This window comes from Melanotaenia boesemani, chromosome 7, assembly GCF_017639745.1.
Source record: "Melanotaenia boesemani isolate fMelBoe1 chromosome 7, fMelBoe1.pri, whole genome shotgun sequence".
NCBI lineage: Eukaryota > Metazoa > Chordata > Actinopteri > Atheriniformes > Melanotaeniidae > Melanotaenia > Melanotaenia boesemani.
Window position 1 is genome coordinate 23,956,144 of NC_055688.1, and position 14,377 is coordinate 23,970,520.

Here is a 14,377-nt window from a genome sequence, read left to right on the forward strand (position 1 = left end):
AATTTGAAAACATCACAAAATAACTTTTAGTGCTTAATATCTTAAAATCTATTATGCTTAAATACTTATAATTGCACATTCCTGGATGCCAAGTGTATCGTCTGTACATTTTTCCAGGTTTTCGATGGCATAAAGTCTTCCGTTTGGACTGCTGTTTTTGTGTTCTCATCCAAGAAAGAAATACAAAAAGCTAACAAGGGCAGCAACACAACAAGCAGGTCATCTTCTACCTTTGAATTTAAAGACTAGAAACACACACAGACATGATGTGAGAACTGACCAAATGCTTGCTCAGACATGATTGACAGGTTTGTGTCATTTTTTTTCTGAAAAACTGTGTTAAATAAACTCATAGACCTAATTTGCTTCTTTTTTGGATGCTAGCAACTTTGTTTTTTCCTAATTGGAGGCTTTTTCTGTCTCTGACCTCTGGATTTTACACAAGGTCCTACCTTTGACAGCACAATTCCAAATCCTTACAAACAGCAGCAAGAACTAAAAGTAAGGTTTAGGAATACTAATTTATGCAGTCAAGATAAGCAATGTCTTTTCGTCCCTCTGTCACATTCTTCATAGAGGTTCTCTGTAAGTTCTGCCGAGTGAAAAACAGTGACATTTGTGTTCAGTGCGCCTCGAGCAGCTCCATGCACGTTGCTTTCTGAAATGAAGCATTTGTGCAGCAAAGCCTAGAGGTGACACCTGGCCTTTGAAATTCAACTGAGATGTTGTGTAAGTGTGTACAGTAACACAATTATGCTAATCAAGCGAAGACACAGGACAACAGGACTGCTACGAGAAGACATGTACTTCAAAGGAAGGTGAGCAGACGTATGCCGTTATGGGAGCTGAACGTGTATCAACTGCATACTGAGAGGTTTGTATGTTTTAATTTCATTTGGCTGATTTCATCTTTGGTTTAAGTTTGTAGCTATGGTTCTAAAATGTTTTGGTTTAATCATTTACCCATCAATTTATCTAAAAAATATAAACACATAATGCACTGATTTGCATATGTAAAGTCAAAAGTTCATTGAAACAATAACAGCATCTTAAGGAAACCTAAAGTTTTTTTGTATTCCTATGTGACCATTCATTTCACAACCCAGACAAAAAACAGCAACACAGCAGCTGATACAGTAAAAACTCTTACTTCATTAAAAAAAAAAACCCAAGGACAAAATTTTAAGTCAGACATGTCTTCATTTCATACGAAGTCCCCTTAGAAATCGTACAATTGGCATAATGTCCTGAGCATCAAAACAGAACCAAAGATGGGTTGATCTAGAAGAGTTTTAGCATTCCCTAATGGTCACTTAAAGCCATTACATTTTCTGAACAAGACCTAGAAAGATGGCTCAGTCTGCATTCTGTGCACATACACACACACACACAAAACACTTAAGAAGTTTATATCAAGCCTTTTATTTTGGTATACAGATATTCATAGATTTATACAGTATGTATATAGATATATATGTAACATGTGCCACTGCAAAATCACACTTATTTTTGCTCAGAAAAGAAAGGAAGAAAATACATGTGCTTAGTTTCAAAGTAGTGCTGTGAAGCGCATGTGATGAGTGACAGGAATGATGAGGTAATTGCCAGGCAGGAAAATAATCTACTATACTGGCATAATAATAATAATAATAATAATAATAATAATAATAATAATAATAATAATCTACTCAAACAAATTCATTAAGCGGGCAACCAAGAATGTCAGTGGCAGCATGGACCTTTAGTGTCAAAATAGAGAAAAAGTTTAAGTCTACAACATACATACACACAGTATGCATACAATCAGTGCATAAACATACAAACAGGAAGTAAAGTCACTCATGAGACCAAAAACTCTCATGTTGTTACTTTTGTCTGATACACAACAAAAACTCAGGCATGCTCCAGAACATCTAAAAATCTCTCTCACTCCCTTTCTCACACACACAGTTGTGTACCACAGCCCTGCATTACTGGGCTGACTGAGAAAATGCTTGTACAGTTGTGGTGCATGCACATGTATACACACACACACAAACCCACACTGCATGAAGTGGGGCATTCACTGAAAATGTGAGGACCTATGTGCATGTACGGGAAAGAGGGAAGACATCTGATGAAAATCACATCAAATGTACGATGCAATCTTTAAGCAACAAATTAAACAGCAACAAAGGAAGAAAAAGTGCTGCACAAACATGTAAGGAGTGAGTGTGTGTGTGGGTGAGTGTGTGTGAGCACACATATGTGCATCAATTTATCAGAAGCAGGCAGTGCTGGAGTGCGTTTGACAGACAACAGGGAGTGTTTGGCTCCCTCTTGTGGTCACTCTGAGTCTCTCTGGACCTCCGAGGCATCAGCTCGACAAATAGGGCATGTCCTGTTGGCCTGAGAACAGACAGAAGACACAACTAATTAGAGTTTAGGGGTATTTTATGTCAGCAGTTACATTTTCTGTGATGGCACCAAATCATACGTCTAAACGTTTTTGAAGTAACTTAACTCACAACTTTAGTCTTTAAAAGAAGAGTGCAACAGACTGTGCTTCTAACGATTTCCAGCAGTAACAACCCAGATAAGGGGTTATAAGGCTGAAGCTCTGGGCACTGCCTCCTGCCTCTAAATCATAAGACTGTGCTATGAGTAACACAAGAACTAAGTGTTCAAGTTTCTCTTTTAGCATTTTCAGTGAAGGGATCATGTGTCAGAGTGTCTGTGCAGCATCTTAAAGTGGTCCTGTCCAGGGAGCAGAGCGAGTCATGTGTTAGTGGCTAGTGATGAATTTAGGAAACTTTGTCCTCAATCACACACTGTCATTTCATAATCTGCATATTGTGTTGGCTCACCCTCAGCCACTTGTCGACACACTTTCCGTGGAACTCATGGCTGCAGGGCAGGACTCGCAGCAGTTGACGGGACTCAAAATCACTCATACATACAACACACCTGCAACCAGACACGTATTAGCAAGCGAAGTGCAGCAACTCCAGAAACCAGTTGTTTTAATACTCTTTTCACATGACAAACAGAGCACTCAGGCAGATCTGACTTGAGCCTGTAACTAAAAGCATTTAGGGACACTATAATTTGAAGAGGAAAATTGCTCAGAATTAAGACTAATGATGCCACCTGTCACGCACCATCTGAAGGCAAACTGCTTCAGGATTTAAAGTGTGCGAAATATTTGAATCAAACCTGATAAACTGCAGTCTGCATCACAAAATAAATATTACTTGATCAAAGTCTTTAGACTAGCAAATAAAAAAACAACATAAGATGAATTCCTCCTCATTAAGTGAAACATTTCTGAAAAGGCAGCACTCACAGTGTTTGTTCAGACTGATGGTTATTTGGATTGAATCGATAGGAAGGAAGTTGTTCAATATCTCCCTTGGTCAGTCCTCTGAGTTTGGCTTCTCCCAGGCGCTCAGCGAGGTTCAGGAGGGCCTATGGGACAAGATGATAGCAACAAGCAATGAGGACTCTGCCTTCACCTCGTACATACATCAAACCAAACTATAAACAAAACGGAACCTCATAATTCTCCACTTCTCCATCGTCTACATCCAGCTCTAGGCTGATTGCAGGACCTGTGGGCTGGACTGGCAGCATTGATCTATAGAAAAGAGATAATTAACTCAGAACTTCATTCAATCAAATAAGGCATTTAAGATGTGGAACAGCCAACTATCCAATTTATCTGATAATTATTTCTAATACAAATAAATTATTTTATGATCTAATTGTATTCCCTTGCACACAAGGACAAAGCCATGTGAATTTCATGTCTCAGTGAGTCAGTTTTCCAGTCTACTTACAGGAAGTAAGGCAGGAGGCTGGGGTGGTAAGGCGAAGGTGGAAGCTGTTGCGAACGGTACCGTCGCCCCGGGAGACGCCGAGTAATGAAGTTTGGATAAGACTACAGAGACAATGGACAACATAAATGACACCAAGCATTCCACTGGTTGAGTATGACCAATTTATTAATAGTCCTCACCACTCCAAAGAACTCCTGTGGCAGAGGATCATGGGAGAGGAAGTGAAGCTGTGTGGAGTGAGGGGTGAGGGCCGGGTGGGTGGCAGGCGAATAGTGGAGCCCAGCACCCAAAGACAGGTGCTCTCCGATCAGCTCTACGTCATTTTCTATCCTCTGTAAAGGCTGGGGAGGAGATGGAGAAAAGTGTGAAAAAGAATCTGAAGGAGCTCCACAGCTGTGAGGCCGTTTCCATTTTATATCTGCAGAAGCACTTTTACTGCATTAGAAGGGAATAAAGTCTACCTGGAATAAAAAGCACCATAAAAAAAGACAATAAATAAATAAATAGCTGCCCCGAGTTTAAAACTCTTTTCACAGACATGTTTCAATTTACAATTTCCCTCTGGGATTAATGAAGTCATTTTCATTTCATGGGAGATATGGGATGCTTTGCCCATGATATGCTTTGTCCTGGTGACTATTATTTGTTTTTTTAAAAATGTAATGCCTTAATGTGTGTTTCAATATTATTAGGTATTGTAAAATTTTCCTATGTAACCTCCTTGTTTGTGTTATTACTGCAATGTTGGCCAGGCCACGCTTGTAAGAGATAATATGATCCAAGGAATCTGCCCAGTAAAACCTGCCTAGTAAAACAAAGGTTAAATAAAATTAAATATATATATATATACTCTTTTAATGAAGTACTTGAAAAATCGGGTGTGTGAAATTAACATTCTGAGATTGGTTGTATTCAGGACGCTGCTTCTGTGGGCAGTGGTTATTCATTAATATGAAAGACACAAAGGCAATCAACTTACATATCATACAAGAGTTAATGTACTGCTGCAACAACAGTCTGTAAATTTCTGTTAGAGGATTCTTTAAAATGTTCCTACCAGCCTTTCTCAGTCCAACGACCAGCATCTGACAGCATTTTTGCAGAGATGTGCTGCACGAGCAGGGGGCAAGTTCTCATTCCCCACAGTGCAGTTTAAGTTAATACAATCATTGAAGATCTTGTTGCAAAAGTATACAAAATACACCTATTTGAAATCATTTTTAAACCACATGAAAATTGACAGTTCAGATGATTTAAAGTAATTCGCCTCCTGTAATGTGCAGAGCCAGATATAGCATCAAAATGTGTGAGACGAAAGATGCTTCAGTTTCAAAGATGTATTAACAGGAAGGTGGGGGAAATATGCAACACATCTGAAAACTCACGTATTAAGTCCAACACATACTTCTGACAGTCTTCACACTCTCACGTCACATGTCCATTTTCACAGTGAAAACAAAGTCAGAGTTGATAATACTGCCGCACCAAACAAAGGGACACAGGCAGCTGATCGGACAGGAAGAACTGTGCAGTGGAAAGTTTTCTATACTCAGTAGCACAAAATTTTGCATTATGGTGCACAGGGAATAATTAACTGTGTTGGAATCTGAACAAAATAAATACATAAAACATCAAACTCAGAGAAAAGAAACTAGTAGGAAACTCAGCAGACTGACCCATAACTGAGATCTGTTCAAACTTTCATCCCAAGATCATTCGAGCCTCTGTACATGTCCCATTTCAACCATTTCCTTGAATGATGACAAAGAATTTATCCATCTATCCAGTACTGATACCAGTTAGCAATTGAATCAAGAGCTTTTCTAACCTTTGTAAAATTTAAAATGACTTTATTATTGATGCCTAATCTCATCCAAAACAACTCATTTTGTTTTATTTATATATGACTACGTGTTTTTGCTCCATTTTCTTTAACAAGTCCAGTTAACTGGATTTAAATGTTTTTCTACTCTAATTTATGTTAGTTTATTTATGTAAGTTAACATGTTTTCTAAAATGCCAATGAACTCCAAAGGAGAACAGAACAAATGTTAAAACCTCATTTCGATTCTCAGAAACAGACTTATTGCTTCTTTTTCTCTTAAAACATTAAGAAACACTAAACACATCCCTAAAGGGTTCAACTTTTTTTTTTTTAATAATTGATATGCATAAATATGCAACTTTACATTATTTTTAAATTAAATAAGTAGATGTCAAGCTTGTAACTAAGGGAAAAATACTGCAAGATGTACACGTTTTCATTATTTTTATCTTTGCAGTTTCTGACTTATGGTTTCATCATTTGAAGTCTCTTTTCACCTTTTTATGTTAAACTTGTATAATTCTTATGGTTTTGTCAAATGTATGTATTTGCAGTATGTTGCAACTGTGTCAAAGCTGCTGTCTTGGTCAGGATGCTCTTGCAAAAAAGATTTTTTTTAATTTTGAGACTTTTTTCAAATTAAATAAATGTTAAAACAGTAATAATAATTATGCTAACAACAACAGTGATGTTAGAAATCCCACAGATCATGTCTACTCCATTCACACGTAAACCCCAAGTCTTCTGTGTTTGATATCAGATTGACAAAAGCACTAAAACATGCTTGTGAATTTCAACTCACTGATCGCGCCTGCTGGGCTGGATAGGGTCCAAACTGTCCTGGCTGTGGCAGGTGAGGTGGATGATGGGAAAGGTGTGCGGGGGGATGGGTGAGATGAGGAGGGGGAATTAAGAAGGCTGGGTCACTGGATAGCAACGATGGGAATGGATAAGGCATGGGTAAGTGCTGAACAGAGCAAGTCTGGAGGACCTTTGTGGAAAGACACAAAAAAAGCTAGATTCAATTTATTAAAAACATGCTGAATAAATTTGTTTAAATATATTAGAGAAAATCAACTGCTTGGGGAAATATTTGACCAAAATACATATGGTAAGAATCTCCTCAATAAACACAAACACTCACTGGAGGAGGGACGCTGCAGACGGGATAATGCTGTCCACTGAAGACCACCGAGCATGCTGGGATCTGCTGTGGGGCAGAGCGAGGGGGAAGGCCTGGTGGTGCTCCCGGAGGAGAAACAGGATATGATACTGGAGCTGAGCCCTGGATACAGAAACCAAAGAGGCAATATTCAAAACTTTATATGCACAACTTAATTAAATCAGAGAGCTGGGATTTAGAGACTATCCACATTGTGCTGCAAATTAAAACACTTAACATGTTGATGATCTAAAATCGCAGATTTATACCTGTTTTGAATACAAGTCAAGCAAATCAGATATGTTCTCAAATGATTTAACAGGACGTTTTGTAAACAGACATTAAGCTGATGCTTATGGTCGTGCATGCAACTGCAGCTTTTTGATGATAATTGCAACTTGCATTAATGTGTACATGTGAATTCTGATATCTACTATTTACATTTACCTATCTATTTTCACTTAATTAGATCAGAAACTTCATGAACGTTTTACCTGGAACAGACCAGCAGCATTTAATTAACGCTTAGCATATTTTCACATTTTACATACTTAAGTTGACAGTATCCATCAAATTCAATTATAATGCATTTTGCTCTATCTGTTGTGCAAAGTACATAGTGTAAGACCACCTTTATCACACAGCTATACATTTTTTATTCAGGATTTGTAAATCTGAAAAGACTAAAAAAAAAAAAAAAGAATTCAATTTTGCAAATAAGCTCTCCTACAGCCACACTATTACTACAAAATTTAAAAAACAACAAAAGCTTGTTTTAAGTTGTGCAATTTAACAAGTCAACATTGACTAACTGAATTCAAACCGATTAACTTTTATTGATAAATGACAGAAAATGTCAATGCTGCATTCAAGATCATTGTATTTGGAAGATGTCTTGCTGGGAAAAGGTCATCAAAGTGTTTCTTTCCAGCGACCCAAATCATCCAGAGTTGAGGTCAGCAGCACCCCATCCCCTGCTTACCACTCAGGCGTCTTCCTCGCCAAAGAGGTGATGTTCTACGTCCCTAGAGCTAGCTTCTGCAGCAGAGGATCAGATTGCCAGGGTTCACGCCTTCGGCCACAGCCAAACTTGCACTGCACCCAAGCCCTCCCACAGGTGGTGAGCCAACAGGAGGGGGTGCCCATGTAACTCTTTAAGGCTGTGCCCAACCGACCCTCATGAGCAAAGGCCCGGGCGCTCGCCTCTGTGACCCACCTCTGGCTCCAGAGGGGAGACCTGGTGACGCAAATCCAGGTAAGGGAAACTTGGCTCCAATATTTTTTTATGTATCATAGAGTTTGTCTGAGTCGCACTTTGTCTGGTCCCTCCCTTGGAAACCTGTTTGCCATGGGTGACCCTTCTAGGGTCATAAAGTCCCCAACAACATAGCTCCTAGGATCATTAGGACGCGCAAACCCCTCCACCGCGGTTAGGTGGCGGCTCAGGGAGTGCCTTGTTTTAGATGAGTGTCATTTTTTGTGCATTTGTCATACAAATGCGAGTGAAGACAAGACAACATCCCTTTAAGATTGTTCTGTCCATCATGAACAGAAAGTCTGGCTCCAAAGTCAAGAGAACTTTACTGGAAACTTTTCTGTACATTCTTAGCTGTGTTTTCCATGTTCTTCTCCGACATATCCCATTAACAAACCAACATCTCCCACCTACATTAAACCCACCTGCTCATGTAGGTCCAGCACCACACTGCTCTGTTGCTGTGGATGGGTCCCATGGTGCAGCAGCCTAGGAGAAAGGTTTGGTGAATGGTGAAGAGGCCTCGGGGAGGGGTTTGGGGGATGGTAACCTGGGCGCTCTTCAGGCCCAGACCCTGGTCCTGGCCCTCGGGGAGGTTGCTGGCTGTAGGGTGTGTAACCCTGAGGAGGAGCTGGGTGGTGGTAGTTTTCATCCTGATGGCCCAGTGATGGGCCGTGATGGGAGTGTGGGTGGTGGTGATGATGATTGTGAGCGTTGGGGTGGTGATGGTGGTGATGATTGTTGTTGTTGTTGTAGTGGTGGTGGTTGCCGTTGTTGTGGCTGTTGTGGTGATGATGGCGGGCCAGACGGTCTCTACGGCCACGCTGACGTCTCATTGGAGGACTGAGGTGGCAGAAAAAAAAATGAAGAGATGAAGAGGTGGAAAGAGTTATGTTTACACAGATTAATGTAACATCTGAGTCACAAAACCCAATATATACTCAAAGAACAAACAAAAGGAAAGCAGCACATACTGGTTCAGAATGCTGTTCAATGAACACCTTCACCTTTTTAGCTGTTAAGAGACCAAATTGTTTGGAATCTTCTGATTTATCTTCAGTGCAGATAATTTATTATTTATGAGCTAAACAATTACTAGGTCATTCATAAAAATAATGGTTTGTTAATTTGTGTCACTAACATACCTGCGACGGTTTCTGACAGGTGTGTGGCATCTTTCTGGCATGTAATGGGGGTGCGGTCTGCGACTAGGAGGCAACTCCCAAGGGCGAATCGGAGAGGAAGGAGTAGAGGGAGGGGCGGAGCTTAGATCTAACATGGACTGCTGGGAAAGACGCTGCCTTTTTGGGCTTGGGCTGTCCTCCATCTGAACATGGAGGAGAGGCAACCCCGGCAACGGGTGGTCAGAAAAAAAGAGAGAAAAAAAAAAAGGAGGACAGACAAAGGGGGAGATTGCATAAGACCGAATAAACAATGAAAAACAAAATTTTATTCAAACCAAGAGCAGAACAGAGACAACAGGTAGTGGTCAGCATTCATACTTTGTCCCGATCCTCGTTGCACACATTATCTGGATGAAAATGGAGCATTCCTCCTGCAAATCAAAGAAGAAGAAAAAAAGATAAATAGGGTTAAGAAGAACTAAATAAATAGGACAGAGAAAAACATCAACATTGCAAGGCACATGGACATATGCTTGCTTAGCCAACAAAAACATAACACCACCAGACACAGGCAGCTGGTTGGCTTTGATTTTATCTTCCACTCTAAAAAAAACATAGTGGATGCCAAAAACCACACATTGTCTTGATCCTGTCAAGCTGATTTGTTGAAATAGTTCTAAAAGACTTGACAATGGTAACAAAAATATGTATCTAACAACACAGACTATGAACAGCCCTAGGCAAGAGGTTGTCGTCCAAGTAAACTTGAATTTCTTGATTTAAACAAGCAGACATCAAAATGTCTCAATCACATTACAATTTAATGACAGACACACGGCCATCATCAAATCCACGTTGTCCTCTGATATCAGCTCACTGTCACCATAACTTTTAACAAAAGTCAAACAACATAAATTTCACAGCAGAAAAAATTATGCATTTGGTGATATCAGCTTCTCAAATGTGATGGTTTGCTGAGGAGAGAGGGGGTGGGGGTTCAATTATAAAAGATTAAAACAAAGTATTAAAAAGAGAAAAATAACATCAGTGAATAAAGTGCTAATGCCATAAATATAATCTCAGAAAAAACAGGGCTTTCCCATCTGTTTATCTGACAGTCCACATGTGCAGTCTGGATGCAACATGTGCACACAGACATTTCAGCAGCTTAAGAAGGATGTCCTTGAACTGACAAGAGTTTCCTCTAAGAACCCTTGTTCTAAAAAAAATAAATAATAATCACAATAAAAAGGGGCAAATAACTCTTCTTGTTGTTCCTGCTTCAATTCCTCTCTCATCTAAAAAGGCCTTTCTGCCGCCTTGGAAACAACAGATAAGAAAGTACCCACTATCGCTTTCTTGTCTTACAACACCACTCTAGAACCTTGTCAAATATGCCAATAGTGACAGTTCAAAGACGCCCTGCCATTGGCAGCAGACAACAGACGGACGGGCAGTTGACTAACAATCCAACAGCAAGGCCAACATGCTGGCTTGCATCTTAATTAATCTCTTTTTTCTCCCCCCAATCACCAGACTTATAGAGTATTGGGCTTTAGACACCCATGTGTTTTGGAGAGAACTAAATCTGTTAATGCTGATTCATCCTGAGGCAAGTGGAGAGGGGATGGTGAACTGGTAAGGATGGGGCTCACTGGCGAGCAGACATGTCCTGGTTTCCTCCAAGCATTGCTGCTGGGAGAAATTGACACCATTTCTTTCTCAACAGACAATCAAGTCAGGCAGGGTTGTGAACTTAGAATGAAAGCTGGCATCAAGAAGAATCTGTTAATTTTCTTTGCCAATGAAATATGTTATTTTTTGTTATTTTAAAGACAAATCCATATTTATAGAAGCAATCTACGTTATCAACATAACATGCAGAGATGTAGTTTTAGTTAAAAAAATATTTTAATATTTCTAATGAGTTGCAGTTTGATGGCATGCAACATTATTAAAGTTACTCTTTACTTGTCTGACAAGCTTGAAACCCAATAGCTGTCTAAGACAATGATGATTTGTTAAAAAAAAAGGAGGGGAGGGGAAAAATATATCAAAATTAAAAAACAAAATAAATTTTAGAATCACAATCCAACTGCACACACTGATGTTAAGATGCTAATATGTGTAACAGAATGAGATGAATGGGCACATGCAAATAAGATGATGCACATAAACATACAGTCTAATTTTGCTTGTACGCAGAACACATGTACACAGACAGCTGCTAAAAGGAAAGAGGAAACCACTCACACAGATTGGAATATACTTTTAAAACCATTCACACAAACTTGGCTGTAGTCTTTCAGCTTTGGAAGAATCTGAATGTCTCAAATGTGTGGATGTTTGACAACAGTGTTGCTACTATAAAACTGGCCAATTTAAAAGTCTGTTTTTAGTTTGTTTTTGTCCTTCTTTTATTGTGTTTTTGGGCTTATCTAGCCTTCTGTCACATAAGGCTTTTCCAGCCACTTCCAAATGGTCAGCGGTGGATACCTGCTTTACTCTTAAGTGGGGTGTCAACACTGAAAACCAAGTATGAGTAAATGCAGCCTCAAATGAAAATAGGTGTCTGTTACTTGTTTCTTTGGGGGATATTTGAGGAACCGCTGATGGTATGAACACAATAAGTAATTTACATTAATATTTGATTGATAGAAAATACAAATACTTTTCATCTGACAAAGTTAAGACACCAACAACATTGTAACAAATCTATTGTTTACACCTTTTTGTTTTGAAAGAACGGTTTAAAACTTTAATCTGTCCAAACCACTGCAAAATAAAATGTCAGACTTATCTGGGGCAGTGAAAAAACTTCAAAAAAGCTCAAATCCAAGTTAAAGGCCATTAAAGAACTTGCATCACACTAGTTAGAAATTTAAAGCATGAAAGATAAAGATAAAACTGCTACCAAGAGAGGGTTTAATTTAAAACCATTTACAATGCTTTTTTCAAGGTTTTTAAAATGTCTTTTTTTAGTCAAGAACACCACAAATCTTGTGCAGCCTGAGGTGGGATTGGGGGTTTTATGAACCCCAGAGCAAATGAATCCATCTCTGATCTGATGGATGGAAAATGCCTTGTGAATCCACAAAATGTTCAATGTGGATCTGTTTCTTATTAAAAATGTTAACTTTTTTTCTGACTGCGGACGAATTAGTAATGTCTAAGCCACTTAACTAATAATTCAGGGTGTCCCTTCTTATTGACTGACCTTTAGAGCTTTAGCTGAAATTCTGTCATGCCAAAAGGGCATTAAAGACAGGTTAAACTCGTATATCAAAGCTTCCAATGCAACACCTTTAGCAAACAGCTGGCCCTCAGCGCAACACCTGGCAGTGAAAGCCCGACGCCTTTTAGTTAAATGTCTCAAAGGCTGCAAGTGGTCTGATGCATCCCTCGGGGGACGTATCCTGTGGATAATGATGCACCTAAATGGGCAGCAGGCCCTGTTTACTTTAAGCCTGCTTACCAGCCCCGGGGTGTCTGTGAGCTCCGTGAGTGGAGTGGCGCTGCACCCCTGCGGACAGGTAGCTCCCCTGGGTGAGTTGTTGCTGCTGCTGGTTGTCCGGGTAGTTGCGTCCTCCGTGGTGCGGCGGCCAGCCGTGGTTGTTCTGCGGCGGGTAGCTCACCGCTCCTCCGCTGGCGTTCAGCAAGCTCCCATTACCGATGGCGGTGCCGCTGCCGTTGCTACCGGCGCTGCCATTCATGGCGAAATGGTAGAAGCCGGAGCGAGACCGCGATCGCGTCCTCGGGGGGTCCATGGTTAGAGAAGAGGGCGGTGGTGGAGGGATATGATATCAAGGATGGATGAAGAGACGGACGCCCGGGAGTCTATCTAAAACTGTTTCTCGGCGACTCTCTACCCAACTAATTGCCGCTAACGATGATCGGTTTCTACGAGTGTTTTCTAAGGCATTTAAAGCTGATTTTTCTCTATAATGAGATAAAACGTGGAAGCAGCAGGTTCAAGGAAGCACAGCCCTCATATGCAGTACAAGCACCATCTGCATCGACTCCATCCACGCTCCCCTTATCAATGCGGGTCAACAGAAAGCGCCTTTTATTTTTTACACTAATAAACTTAAATTAGTATGTTTAAAAACATGCATTAATGCGTACACAATAACAAAAAAAAGGTAACCAAATGCAAATTTCTTCCTTCTTAATAATCACTGGTATCCTAGTTTCCAGAAAGGCTGAACAAGTCTATGCTTCCCTTTTGTCTTTTCACAGTGAACAGTATCGGGCTCTCTAACGGCAAAATAAAGTACTTTATAGGCACTGGTCGCACGCATTTAGGTCTTAAACACGTGTATTCATTACCACTGCCTACCTTAACCATCAACTTAATAAACCTTGCGCTTTGCCATCAAAATCCAACCAAGTTGAATACTTAAATCCCTTTAACACAAGCAAAATGGCTAGCTGTCGAGCGCTAGCAAACTAAAGGAACACAGCTGTCTGGATACTGGCTGTAATATAAAGTTACTAGCATAGATTCGTAAGTATTATAAAACTACACTGCTAAGACTAGCTACTGTAGGCAGCAAAGTTACTCCCCTCTCCGCTGGTTAACTATACCTCTTCGTTCATTAGCATATTTTCGATTTTCCAGCTAGCCAAAGGCTAACAGGAAGCGAGGTCTACAGGGGAAAACAACTCCAACCGTGCCGACATTACAACCTAGCTAACGTCGCACTGTGCAACCGTCAATCTAGTTCTGTGTCAGAACTACTAAAGGACAATGCTCAACCCCCAAGAGAAAGCAGATAGCTATCTTGTCCGTCAAGTAAAGCGGACGATATTTGTCTAATTTAAATCCCCTCTCGCATTCACTATCGGGTGTTTTCGCTGGTCAGCGGGGAGTGGAGTGGAGATCAATCAATGGGAGCCTCGCGTCGCTGTCAAGTCACGATCAATCGATGGAGGAAAACAATTTAGTTCGTCACAATATAATTTCACGTTATTTATACAAGTAAACCAAACAAACCGGAATGATTAACTATTGAAAATCGTATAATACACATTAAAGGTAATTTACAGGAAGATTACAGTTAAAAAACGACTTTAAATTGGACCTTCTCATCAGAAATCGGTTATTTTGGCCTTTCAAACCTCAGGCAGCTGCTTCACTCATTAATTATTCAGCAGCTTCACAACAGAAATACTATGAGACAACGCTTTGAA

The 14,377-nt window shown here is 40.0% G+C and overlaps 1 protein-coding gene across 1 annotated transcript; it reads right to left on the bottom strand.

The window, feature by feature from the left end:
- Positions 1-1,406: 1,406 nt before the first annotated feature.
- On the bottom strand, positions 1,407-14,077 carry LOC121643143 (E3 ubiquitin-protein ligase RNF38-like). Its single transcript, XM_041990406.1, has 12 exons — positions 12,660-14,077; positions 9,563-9,615; positions 9,206-9,387; positions 8,486-8,903; positions 6,788-6,928; positions 6,446-6,634; positions 3,998-4,159; positions 3,819-3,919; positions 3,535-3,616; positions 3,326-3,447; positions 2,847-2,946; positions 1,407-2,388 (listed from the first exon to the last, which is right to left on the bottom strand). Exons 1-12 carry the CDS (start codon positions 12,949-12,951, stop codon positions 2,326-2,328), a joined length of 1,905 nt encoding a protein of 634 aa, XP_041846340.1. The 5' UTR covers positions 12,952-14,077; the 3' UTR covers positions 1,407-2,325.
- Between the last annotated feature and the right edge of the window lie 300 nt (positions 14,078-14,377).

What these genes read in the sequence shown, in the direction of transcription:
- LOC121643143 (XM_041990406.1), bottom strand. Translation starts at nt 12,951, where the DNA reads ATGGACCCCCCGAGGACGCGATCGCGGTCTCGCTCCGGCTTCTACCAT. An exon ending in TCACAGACACCCCGGGGCTG is followed by an intron (nt 9,616 to 12,659) that starts GTAAGCAGGCTT and finishes TTTGATTTGCAG; the next exon opens with GAGGAATGCTCCATTTTCAT. An exon ending in GTGTCGACAAGTGGCTGAGG is followed by an intron (nt 2,389 to 2,846) that starts GTGAGCCAACAC and finishes GTCTGTTCTCAG; the next exon opens with GCCAACAGGACATGCCCTAT.